The sequence below is a fragment of the Thalassophryne amazonica genome, chromosome 22 (genome assembly GCF_902500255.1).
Source record: "Thalassophryne amazonica chromosome 22, fThaAma1.1, whole genome shotgun sequence".
In the NCBI taxonomy this organism is placed as follows: domain Eukaryota; kingdom Metazoa; phylum Chordata; class Actinopteri; order Batrachoidiformes; family Batrachoididae; genus Thalassophryne; species Thalassophryne amazonica.
The window spans coordinates 31,006,133-31,019,075 of NC_047124.1; the positions used below are offsets into that span (position 1 = coordinate 31,006,133).

At 46.8% G+C, this 12,943-nt stretch overlaps 2 protein-coding genes across 2 annotated transcripts in view; both read right to left on the bottom strand.

Annotated features, from left to right (window-relative positions):
* The window catches only part of LOC117504315 (collagen alpha-2(IX) chain-like), a 49,550-nt gene that overhangs the window by 30,685 nt on the left and 5,922 nt on the right, over positions 1–12,943 (bottom strand). The window contains exons 5-11 of the mRNA XM_034163753.1: positions 6,618–6,683; positions 4,280–4,360; positions 4,145–4,171; positions 2,967–3,011; positions 2,402–2,476; positions 2,224–2,319; positions 421–447 (exon numbers count right to left, since the gene is read on the bottom strand). Of these exons, the coding sequence (XP_034019644.1) occupies positions 421–447; positions 2,224–2,319; positions 2,402–2,476; positions 2,967–3,011; positions 4,145–4,147 (246 nt within the window). The 5' untranslated portion in view covers positions 4,148–4,171; positions 4,280–4,360; positions 6,618–6,683. The remainder of the gene's footprint in view (positions 1–420; positions 448–2,223; positions 2,320–2,401; positions 2,477–2,966; positions 3,012–4,144; positions 4,172–4,279; positions 4,361–6,617; positions 6,684–12,943) is intronic.
* col7a1l (collagen type VII alpha 1-like) overlaps positions 4,034–12,943 on the bottom strand; it is a 98,425-nt gene continuing 89,515 nt past the window's right edge. Inside the window, exons 31-33 of the mRNA XM_034163955.1 lie at positions 4,280–4,344; positions 4,145–4,171; positions 4,034–4,037 (exon numbers count right to left, since the gene is read on the bottom strand). Of these exons, the coding sequence (XP_034019846.1) occupies positions 4,034–4,037; positions 4,145–4,171; positions 4,280–4,344 (96 nt within the window). The remainder of the gene's footprint in view (positions 4,038–4,144; positions 4,172–4,279; positions 4,345–12,943) is intronic.

Genomic DNA, 12,943 nt, shown 5'->3' on the forward strand with positions numbered 1-12,943 from the left:
TGAAATAGGAGATTATGTAGCAGAGTTCATGCATAATAAATCACATGACGCATACCAGCAAGAGGCCGATTGAATTTCTTTTTAAACTTATGGTCACTGATATGCACAACATCTTCATTGAGAGGACATCCTCGTTTGGACTGAGGATATTGTCACACGGCGGAAAGAACACTTTGAGGATCTCCTCAATCCTACTGGCATGCCCTCCGCTGAGGAGGCAGAGATGGAAGAATCAGGCGGGTTGTCTACGTCACGTTACTGCCCGCTGTTATTTGTGCAATTAATCCTAATAAATCACGCACAAAACTGCCTCCACCCTGATGTGGGAACATTTGGAATGCCCACGCAATTTAGCACTTCTTATCTGGGATCTTTGTAAATGAGTCTAATGAAGGAGGAAGAAATGGCAGTAAAACTTACTTTAGCTCCAGGCTCCCCAGGATCTCCCTACAAAAAAAAAAAAACATAAAACCAATTAGACTATCAAATATGATACTGTAATATAAAGTGGGACTAAACCACTGCATATGTGATAATACAAATTGTAAGCGGGTTGGCTGGAAAGTTCTGCCTCCAACGCAACAAGCAAAAGACTGAAGTTAAACTGGTATAAGAATATTCCTTTACTAATTGACTATAACTACACCAAACAGTTTTTGCCAGCAATTTCAAGCATGACTGTCAGAATTGTCTTTGACATATAGAAGTAAATCTGTGCCATCAGAGTTTGAATTTGAATTTTTAAGGTTGAATGTTCTTAGCATCAAAATCAGAGTTTGAAGTTGAATTTCTAAGGTTGAATTTGTTTAGCATCAAAATATTCAGCCTCAAAACTTCAACCTAAAATAAATTTCAACCTCAAAAAATTTCAAACTCAAAATTCGATCGCTGTCTCAATCATCTATGGACTATGGAAGTAAATCTGTGCCATTGGATGATTGAGACAGCGATCGACTGCTTCTCCCTGCTTTTCTATTTTTTGAGTTTGAATTTTTTTTAGGTTGATTATTTTAGGTTGAATTTTTTGAGGTTGAATTTTTTATTTTAGGTTGAAGTTTTTGAGGCTGAATATTTTGATGCTAAACAAATTCAACCTTAGAAATTCAACTTCAAACTCTGATTGTGATGCTAAAAACATTCAACCTTAAAAACTCATATTCAAACTGTGATGGCACAGATTTACTTCCATATTGACAGAACACATACGCAAAGTGGACAATGAAAAATTGCAACATACTTGGATCTGCATTTGAAAGAACATGATGTTTTTTAATTCCTCACGGTGGAGGGTCGTGCACCTGTGGACATTCACTGAGGAATGGATGTTCTTCATAGCGATATGTTTGTGGATGTCATTACAGCTCTCTGTATTAAGAAGTCTGAAGGACGACAATTCATCCATTTTTACCCGAGGCCAAAATATGGCCATCAGGTAAAGTGAAGTCTTTGCGTCCATCCGTCTGTCTGTGCTCAGCATAAGTCCAGTCCTATTACTTCCAGGGTCTTCAAACTCACAGGGAGCATTCTTGGGATGCATACCTTGCATACCAAGTTCAAGGATGGGTAAAAGTCACTTTCTTTCTACACACTCTTTCATTGCTTTCATGCTCATACAGCCGATGATATTTTAGGATTTTGTTTTATTTTGCGTCTGCAATGGCATAGACCTTATAAAATTTTTGGAACACCACAAAACTGTCAACTCTGACTGAGTTGGCAATCACAGGATGCATTGCAGCGGCTCAAATTCTTACAAAATCTTACCACAGCCATTGTATAGTCCAAATCTCATGCACTTTGACTTTTTTCCTTTTTCCCCAAGTTGAAAGAAGACCTGAAGGGATGCCCTTCCAGTAATGACGCAGATGTGCAAGCAGCTGTGTGTCACTGGTGCTGAGAGAAGACACTATTTCTTCACCGATGGGATGCAAAAACCTGTCTGGCGTTGGTGTAGTAAACGTGCGGAAAGAGAAGGTGACTCCTTGGAAAAGTAATGACACTGCCTGACAGAGAATATTACAAGCTTTTACCAGATATGTGATTCATGTGAGTATCTTGCTTGTTATTGAAATAATCGTGTAGGAGGCAGAACTTTTCAGATGACCCTCGTAAGACAGAATTATACTGTTCCTGTTCATTAGTGTACACAGTATATAAAGATTTGCACAGTAAACATCTTTTCTGTTTGGTTTGAATTTTAAAATAAAATAAAATGTCTGTCACCTTAATGGATAACCCTGGTGATCCTGTTGGTCCTGGCTGGCCAGGCAGACCTGGAGATCCATTAACGCCTGGTACACCCGGAGCACCCTGAGGACCCTACAAAATCCGTAAATAACAGTTGGTTTGTCCAAACACAGAGTGCTGAAATACTGCTAAACTGTCTGTTTTAAAGACTCACTGAAGATCCTGGTTCACCCTTTCTTCCAGGCACAAAATTGGCTTCTGTGCCCGTTACGACATATCCTGGTTCTCCCTAAAAGGATTCACATTACAAGTTTTCAATTTTTTCAATTTATTTTCATTTATATAGCACTAAATCACAACAGAGTTGCCTCAAGGAGCTTCATACAAGTAAGGTCTAACCTTACTAACCCCCAGAGCAAGCACACAGGCAACAGTGGTAAGGAAAAACTCCCTCTGAGGAAGAAACCTCAAGCAGACCAGACTCAAAGGGGTACAACAGTCCTTTGAAAAAAGCAAGTCATCAACTGATCGGCAAAGGTGGGACAAAGTTACCATCAAGTCACTCTCAAGTCATGAATCAGCAAGTCAGAAGTCAAGTCTCAAGTCATAATGACCACCAATTGTTTGTAAGCTGATTTGAGACTTGTCTTGGGACTTGCAGATTGATGAATGGAGAAAGACTTGATGGTGACCTCTTCCCACCTCTGCTGATTGGTGAGCTCAAACAACATGACTGATTCAGAATCATTTAAATTCTTTTTACAGACTTTTGGACTTACTCTCTCTCCTCGCTGTCCCTTTGGACCAGTGACACCAGGTGGACCCTGTCATTGAAAGGGACATGTAAATGTATGTATATATATGAATACATGCAAAAAAATATTTAAAATCTTAAATATTCAAGTACAGTATAAGGAATACACATTAAAGTTGGATTAATGTGAACTGAATACTGTATTAGACCAAATATATAACAGCCTTGATTGTAAGCCAGCCCATCTTTTTTGGAAATATTTGAAGACCAAATCTTGTTTTTTTAAATAATGCCAATAAAAGCACACTGAGAGTGGAGAAAATAGGATAGATTATGTAAAGTGTGGTGAAATAAACAGTGTAAACTGGCCTATATTGGATCCTCAGATCATCATAGCATGTCAGTTAGTCAATTCACAACATATTTAGCTTTCCGCACATGCTTATAACTTGCAAAAAGGTATGAGTTTGTCAATGTACTCAGAGGTCAATTTCAGTTTGTACAGGGGTCAAAAGTTAAAGTTGCTCCAATCTTTGTAAAATGTGATGCAAATTATTGGTTAACAGGGTTTTAAAAAGGAATAGTTTGCACCATGTGTCATGCTGAGTTGTCACATTACAGGGTAACATATTTACACGACATTGTTTGACATGTACTTTGCAAACCAAGCATTCAACACAGTCAAAACTATTCCATTTATTAATCCTACTAGCTCAACCAATAATTTGCATCACCTTTTACCAAAATTGTAGCAAGTTTAACTTTTGACCCCTGTACAAAGTGAAATTGACCTTTGTCGCCATTCTTGCTGTTTTTACCTAATGACTCCATAACATTCAGTCACAGATTTTCCAAACTATACCTTTTTGGAATCTTTCTGATCAGACACATAATGTGGTATAGCTTTCAATATGATTGGAGCATTGTTAAATTTTGACCCCTGTATAATTCTTCATTGACCCCTAAATGGCTGCCATATTGGATTTTCAAGTGGCCTGCAGTTTTTTCTCAAACACCGATTTATGAAGAACATTCATGCCAAATCTGATGCTTGTATCACCAAGCGAAGGATTGTTTCAGTTATCTGCTGCACTAACTGGACCACAATCAAAGACAGAACATCAAGGTTACATGCCCAAACACTCAGCCAGCATGACGGTCCATCAGAAGGTTTCACTTCTAAATTCACAAGTTACTTCTTACCATGTCACCTGGGACTCCTTGAGGGCCCTGGGAAAAGACAAAACAGTCAATAAATATTTTTGGTCATATCTACTGTACATGTAATAAGTCTCAGCCAGGTCAGTGTGAAGTTCATTTTGTTCTGAATCGACTTACCCGTTGGCCAGCTGATCCTGGAGGTCCAGTTCTCCCCGGTCGTCCAGGCAGTCCAGGAATTCCATCTATTCCAGGAGATCCCTGTCAAATTAAGGTATTGTGGTCTATACCAGAAAACAGAATAAAAGATAAACACAGCAAAACCATACTCACATCCAACGATAGTCATTCGTCAAAGAAGACGACGGGATGCATCGCAGAGTCACTCAGTGTTCTTGAGCAAGCATTGTCTATGGTGGCGAGTGAATCCTATCTCAAGTTTCCTCACTTGTGTGCTGTTCATGTTGTGAGTCCTCTCTCCTTCTGCTCTTTCTGTCCTTTAGTGTCCTTTTGTTCTGCAGTCTCCAAAGGTTTTGGTCCACTACCATTTCCTCACAGTTTATCATACTAGTACTGGCCTGGTTCAAGTCATACTTGCAAATTCCCTGAACTTAAACCAGAGGATCTTGTTCTTGAGTGAAGTTCAACTTCTACAGGAGCAGGGCCATTGTCTCAATCAATGAAGCAGTCTGAAGCATACTGGCTTGGGACTTCGGCAAGGGCGATCGCACCTCCTCCTCCTCCTCTCGCCTCTTCTCTGTGTTTTTCTATCTCTGCTCCAACCTTCAAAAGTCCCAACTTCACCAGACTGTGAATTCTTCAAGCTATATTGGGAATAACCATGGAATCATCTGGTCTCTCAATGCTACTGACACCATTTTTTCAACAAGAAAATCAGGGCTGGGGGACCCTGCGTGCCCAGATGGAACATATCCTGCAGGCTATGTTCTCAATGCCTGGGAGAAGTGGTGCACTGCATGCTTGGCACCACTCTCCGCGGAAGACGTTGAAGATTTATTTGTTATTTGCTTTTATGGTAAGAGGGCTGGGGCTGATTGGGTTATGCACTGCCCTGACCTACTGGAAAATTGGCAAGACAGCTGCTACCAGAACCACAACCCCACATCTGTCTGTCATGATTAATGAAGTGGGCAAGGCGGTATAATCTCAGACTGTGTTAACTTTTGAACTCTAAGCAAGTTGGAAAACATCTCGGAGCAAATATCTGCCTTGCAAAGGAAGATGTTGGAGACCAGGGAATATGCATAAATTGGATTTTGACAGTCAGAGGAGCTGCAAATGGAATTTCTGTCTCTCTGTCTAAACCAAAACATGGCAGCCTTATCAGCTACCGAAGGTCAAACGCCCCGCTGTTTTCCTCCAGAAGGATTTCAACAGCCTTGGTGAAGCTTTCAGCTACCCTCTTATCTGCCTTCCCTTACAGAACTCATCTGTCTGCTGTTGTCAAGGCAACTCCAGACTTTATGCACACACGGACAGAGACTGATACGCATGGGTTTGAAGGACATAAGCATGCCACACATATATTGGTGTTTATCATCAAGTCTCCGCTCTTCTTTGGGCTTTGGTCAAGCTTAGACATCACAGCCAATGCCTTTGCAATCCTTCTACTGATTTCAGCATGCAAAGACACAACTGTCATGACTGTTCCTCCAGAAGGGAACTTCTTCATGACCTCCAGGATCTGCCCATCAACAGATATGAATGGTGACTTTGGTAAAGTTTTTTGGGACTGTCAGTCCCAACTCTTTGTACACTGAACCTACCCATGAGATACGCAGATCACTGCAGTCATACCTCTAATTCTATGTGGAGATACAGTACATTTTATATTTAGCTAGCTGTAGCTCATCTGTCATTGTCACAAATCTACATATATATTCTGTAAGAAGTACATCCATCCATCCATCACTGATTAAACAAGTTATCCCCTTGATCTTACTTGGGCTTAATTTATTTTGTATGGAGGTGTTCAGTTCTGTCCAACATAACTTGTGCTGGCAATGGCCTCCCTCAAATGAAATTTGAAATAACTACATTAGATTAGACAGAACTTTATTAATCAATTGAGATTCCAGCAGCATTATATAGCAGCATACAGGGTAAGAAACACACAGAGTATCAAAAGTGAAAGTAAAAAACAATTTGCAAATATAAATACAAATACACAAATATAAACACCAGAAATGCTGCTCGCTACTGGTTTACTGACTACTACTACCTCTCATTCCCGTCCTCTGTCTTCCTGTTACTCCTCCTCCCCCTGAGTGAGGAGTTGTACAGTCTGATGGCCTGAGGAACAAAGGAGTTTTTCAGTTTGTTGGTCCTACACTTGGGAAGGAGCAGTCTGTAGCTACTAATCAATTCTCTTCAAACATCTTTTTTTTAAAAGACACACCTTTTAAATTTTTAAGCACATATTAAACACAATAGATGACGATTTTAAAATGAGGATAATCATGATAATAGTGGTGGTGGTGTGTGTGCTGACTCTTACTCTCTCTCCCTTTTCTCCTTTGGAAGAGCTGAAAGGATCATATTGTCCAGGGCTTTGTCTAAAATTCTACAGAAACAAAACATCACCTTATTGTTAAAACGGCTAATTTTACCTCAGTGTTCAATCCACAGGAAACAATTTGGATCTTAAGCCATGATAATATATCCATGTACAATGACAAGGCAGTGTTATTAAACATGTGGTACACAGAAGAAGTGAGTATGCACATTATAATCCAAGATGATATGTAGAGTGTTTCCTGTTATGGACAATTAAATAATAATACTTTAGAAAACTTATGTTGAAAATCTAGGCACAGGTGGAGAAAGCTCCAGAATATCAAACCATCTTTGGATGGGTATCATTCCTTTGGACTGTAAGAAAGGACTTGTTAAACTCTGGAAAGGACAGGGTGATCATATAGACTGAAACTACAGGGGTATTACACTGCTCTCAGTGCTGGGAAAGGTTTGCCAAACCACAGGTTGTGATATGTGGATGACACATGGGTCAAAATCAAAACCCAGGAGGTACAAGCTTCCAAAGAAGAAATCAACTCAGTGAATCACAACTTCAAGCTCACACCAGTTTGCCATTTCTGGACTATGATCTTCACTTAAATGAGGACAGGAGTTTGTAGATCGGGGTCTACAGGAAGCAAACACACACACACACCTTTTTGATTTCCACCAATTACTGGAACCCAAACTGGGATTTATCAGATCCCTGCAACTCCAGGCTGAAAACATCCCAACATGTTCTCAGGCCCAAGAAAAGGAACAGCCGCACCTGAAGAAGGCTCTTAATGTCTGTAGATATCGGAACTAGACATTTGTGGAAAAATCTGCAAGAAGCAGAAGGAATACCAACACTAATGTTAGTGTTGTGCTTTTGGCTGCTCCCGTTCTTCTTCTGGGGTCGCCAGAGCGGATACAGCCAGATCCGCATTGGTATTTTCCAGAGGTGGGACGAAGTCACTGTCAAGTCATGTCAAGTCTTGCAAACAAATGGTGGTCATTAAAACTTGAGACTTGCTGATTCATGACTTGAGAGTGACTTGATGGTGACTTCGTTCCACCTCTAGTATTTTGGCACACGTTTTACACCAGATGCCCTTCCTGACGCAACTCCAGTTTTACCCGCAGAAACACACACAGCCGCTGGTGTTCCAAAGAGGTCTCCCATCCAAGTACTAACCAGGTCCCGCACTGCTTAGCTTCTGAGATCTGATGGGATCCGGCATACACAGAGGAGACCGGCTGTTTGAACACCAACGCTAATAATAAATACTAATAACTGTTGTGTGGGCCGCCAGAATCAATCAATCAATCAACTTTTTTCTTGTATAGCGCCAAATCACAACAAACAGTTGCCCCAAGGCGCTCCACATTGCAAGGCAAGGCCATACAATAATTATGAAACACAGTCTACGTCTAAAGCAACATAACCAAGGGATGGTCCAGGGTCACCCGATCCAGCCCTAACTATAAGCCTTAGCGAAAAGGAAAGTTTTAAGCCTAATCTTAAAAGTAGAGAGGGTATCTGTCTCCCTGATCTGAATTGGGAGCTGGTTCCACAGGAGAGGAGCCTGAAAGCTGAAGGCTCTGCCTCCCATTCTACTCTTACAAACCCTAGGAACTACAAGTAAGCCCGCAGTCTGAGAGCGAAGAGGAGGTACTGCTGGCCCACCACCAGAGGGCGCCCTGCCTGAAGTGCGGGCTTCAGGCACGAGAGGGCGCAGTCGCCTCACAGGAGCAGCCAGGGTGACAGCTGTCACGCATCACCTGCAACAGCTGTTACCCATCATCTGATCAGCAGGGGAATATCAGCAGGACGATGCCTCCACCTCTTTGCCGAGATATCGTTCTACCTGGAAGGTAACGTGCTCAGCTGACTGGTTAACAGTGATCTTTTGTGACTTTTGTGAGTTGTTTAGCTGACTCCTTTTCCAACGAGTGGTGGAGGTAGTTTTCCTGCCGTGCGGATTCCTGGGTGCAGACGCACCCACATTTAATTGTTCTTTTGTTCCTCGCCAGCAGTACCAGGTCCGACACGCGAAGGCAGTGGCCACCTGGGAGTTCGGGACTTAGCGGCTCCAGTATTCCCAGGGTCTGGTGACGGAGGAAATCGTGTGGTTCCGGTTCTGCTTTGGACAGACGTCTCCTATCTTCGAGCCTGCCCACACGACACCTTTTGTGATTTGGCTTTTGTCTATTGTTGTAATCTGATTGTATTTGTTGTGCCCATTCACAACAGTAAAGTGTTGTTATTTGACCTCATCCATTGTCCGTTCATTTGCGCCCCCTGTTGTGGGTCCGTGTACCTACACTTTCCCAACAGGATATCTCGGCCAACGTCATGGACCCCGAGGGGCGTCAACCGGCTGTTGAACGGCCAATGGAAGAGCAGGGCGCACAGGCGTCTGCAGGAGGAATGATCGGTGAGTTGCAGCGAATCCTCACCGTTTTTACGGCTCGGCTGGATCTGATGACCGAGCAGAACGTCCTCCTTAACCGCAGGGTGGAGGCTCTCGCCGCGCAGGTGGAAGCGCGTCCTCAGGGCACTGCTGCGGCTCCCCCTCCTGTCGATCCTGTGCGCAACAGTGACGTTCCACAGGTCATTCAACGACCCCTCCCACCTTCCCCTGAAGCATACATAAGCCCTCCAGAGCCGTACGGGGGTAGTGTGGAGACATGCGCGGACTTTCTTATGCAGTGTTCGCTCGTCTTCACACAACGTCCCGTTATGTATGCGACTGACGCTAGTAAGATAGCTTATGTGATTAATCTGCTTCGCGGCAAGGCACGCGCTTGGGCTACAGCGCTCTGGGAGCAAAATTCGCGGCTCCTTCTGATATATGATGGGTTTGTGAGGGAGTTCAGAACTGTGTTCAATCACCCAAATAGAGGAGAGACCGCTTCAACCGTGCTGCTGTCAATGAGACAGGGGCGCCGGAGCGCAGCTGCTTATGCAGTCGACTTCCGCATCGCGGCTGCGAGGTCCGGCTGGAATAGCACTGCCCTCCGCGCCGCCTTCGTAAACGGACTGTCGTTAGTTCTGAAGGAGCACCTGGTGGCCAAGGACGAACCGCGAGATTTAGACGGGCTTATTGATCTCGTTATACGATTAGACAATCGGTTAGAAGAACGCCGTCGGGAACGAGACGAAGGGCGTGGCCGGGCACGCGCCGTCCCTCTCCCTTCCGGTTCCGACCGAGTTCCGCCCTCCCCACGCTCCACGGCCTCTACGCTCCGTGTGGTGACAGCTCCCCCTGCTGACGAAGCTATGGACACGAGCAGGGCCACATTTATGGCACCAGAGAGACAGAGGAGGCTGGTCCGCAGAGCGTGCTTTGTTTGTGGCTCAATAGAGCATCAAGTGAGGGACTGCCCCGAGCGGTTAAAACACCAACGCCCGCCCCTAGACACTGGGTTAGGGGTGGGCCAAAACATTCACGTGGGACATACAAATATTGCCACACGACTCCCAGTGACAATCCTTTATGAGGATTTAACCCTGAAGGCCCCAGCACTGGTGGACACGGGCTCTGAAGGGAATCTGTTAGACAGCAGATGGGCCAGGGAGGTAGGGCGCCCTCTAGTGGCGCTTACCTCGCCTGTGCAGGTGCGGGCACTAGATGGCTCCCTACTCCCTCTAATCACACATAAGACACCACCAGTAACTCTGGTGGTGTCAGGAAATCACCGGGAGGAAATCAAGTTTTTTGTGGCTCCTGCTACCTCCCGCGTGATTCTAGGGTTCCCCTGGATGTTAAAACACAATCCCCGGATCGATTGGCCGTCCGGGGTAGTGGTTCAGTGGAGCGAGACCTGCCATCGGGTATGTTTAGGTTCCTCGGTTCCTCCCGGTTCCCAGGCTAAGGAGGAGGTCAGAGTCCCGCCCAATCTAGGGACGGTGCCGGTGGAGTACCACAACCTTGTAGATGTGTTCAGTAAGGATCTGGCGCTCACCCTTCCCCCCCACCGTCCGTACAATTGTGCCATTGATTTGGTTCCAGGTGTTGAGATCCCGTCCAGCAGGATGTACAACCTCTCACGACCTGAGCGCGAATCAATGGAGACCTACATCCGGGACTCTTTAGCCGCCGGGTTGATCCGGAATTCCACCTCCCCGATGGGTGCAGGTTTCTTTTTTGTGGGTAAAAAAGACGGCGGACTTCGTCCATGCATTGATTATAGGGGACTGAACGAAATCACGGTTCGTAATCGATACCCGTTGCCCCTGTTGAATTCAGTGTTCACGCCCCTGCATGGAGCCCAAATATTCACTAAGCTAGATCTTAGAAATGCATATCACCTGGTTCGGATCCGGAAGGGAGACGAGTGGAAGACGGCATTTAACACCCCCTTAGGTCACTTTGAGTACCTGGTCATGCCGTTCGGCCTCACAAACGCCCCCGCGACATTCCAAGCATTAGTTAATGATGTCTTGCGGGATTTCCTGCACCGATTCGTCTTCGTATATCTAGACGATATACTCATCTTTTCTCCGGATCCTGAGACTCATGTCCGGCATGTACGTCAGGTCCTGCAGCGGTTGTTGGAGAACCGGCTGTTTGTGAAGGGCGAGAAGTGCGAGTTTCACCGCACATCTTTGTCCTTCCTGGGGTTTATCATCTCCCCCAACTCCGTCGCTCCTGATCCGGCCAAGGTTGCGGCGGTGAGAGACTGGCCCCAACCCACTAGCCGTAGGAAGCTGCAACAGTTCCTCGGCTTTGCAAATTTCTACAGGAGGTTCATTAAGGGCTACAGTCAGGTAGTTAGCCCCCTGACAGCCCTGACCTCACCAAAAGTCCCCTTCACCTGGTCGGATCGTTGCGATGCCGCGTTCAAGGAGTTGAAACGGCGCTTCTCGTCTGCACCCGTTCTGGTGCAGCCCGATCCTAGTCGCCAGTTAGTGGTTGAAGTGGACGCCTCGGACTCAGGGATAGGAGCTGTGCTTTCCCAGAGCGGGAAGACCGATAAGGTCCTTCACCCGTGTGCCTATTTTTCCCGCAGGTTGACCCCGGCCGAACGGAACTATGACGTCGGCAATCGAGAACTCCTTGCGGTGAAAGAGGCTCTTGAAGAGTGGAGACATCTGTTGGAGGGAACGTCCGTGCCATTCACGGTTTTCACTGACCACCGGAACCTGGAGTATATCAGGACCGCCAAGCGGCTGAACCCCAGGCAAGCCCGCTGGTCACTGTTCTTTGGCCGTTTTGACTTCCGGATCACCTACCGTCCCGGGACCAAGAACCAGAGATCGGATGCCTTGTCCCGGGTACATGAAGATGAAGTCAAAGCGGAGTTGTCGGATCCACCGGAACCCATCATCCCGGAGTCCACTATCGTGGCCACCCTCACCTGGGACGTAGACAGAACCGTCCGGGAGGCCCTGGCACGAAGCCCGGACCCCGGAACTGGGCCGAAGAACAAACTATACATCCCACCAGAAGCTAGGGCTGCAGTCCTGGACTTCTGTCACGGCTCCAAGCTCTCCTGTCATCCAGGGGTGCGAAGAACCGTGGCAGTTGTCCAGCAGCGCTTCTGGTGGGCGTCCCTAGAGGCCGACGTCCGGGATTATATCCAGGCCTGCACCACCGGCGCCAGGGGCAAGGCTGACCATCGCAGGGCACCAGGCCTACTCCAGCCGCTGCCTGTGCCTCATCGCCCCTGGTCCCACATCGGCCTGGATTTTGTCACGGGCCTCCCGCCGTCCCAGGGCAACACCACCATCCTCACGATAGTGGACCGGTTCTCCAAGGCGGCCCACTTCGTGGCCCTCCCGAAGCTCCCAACAGCCCAGGAGACAGCGGACCTCCTGGTCCACCACGTCGTCCGGCTGCATGGGATTCCAACAGACATCGTCTCCGATCGCGGTCCCCAGTTCTCCTCGCAAGTCTGGAGGAGCTTCTGCCGGGAACTGGGGGCCACGGTGAGTCTCTCGTCCGGGTACCACCCTCAGACCAACGGGCAAGCAGAACGGGTAAACCAGGAGGTGGAACAGGCTTTGCGCTGCGTGACTGCCGCGCACCCGGCGGCCTGGAGTACCCATTTGGCCTGGATCGAGTATGCTCATAACAGCCAGGTGTCTTCAGCCACCGGCCTCTCCCCTTTTGAGGTATGTCTGGGGTATCAGCCCCCGTTGTTTCCGGTGGTGAGGGAGAGGTCGGTGTGCCCTCGGTCCAGGCCCACCTACGGAAGTGCCGTCGGGTGTGGCGTGCCGCCCGTTCTGCTTTGCTAAAGGCCCGGACGAGGGCAAAAGCCCATGCAGACCGTCGGCGGGCCCCGGCCCCTGCGTATCGGCCAGGGCAGGAGGTGTGG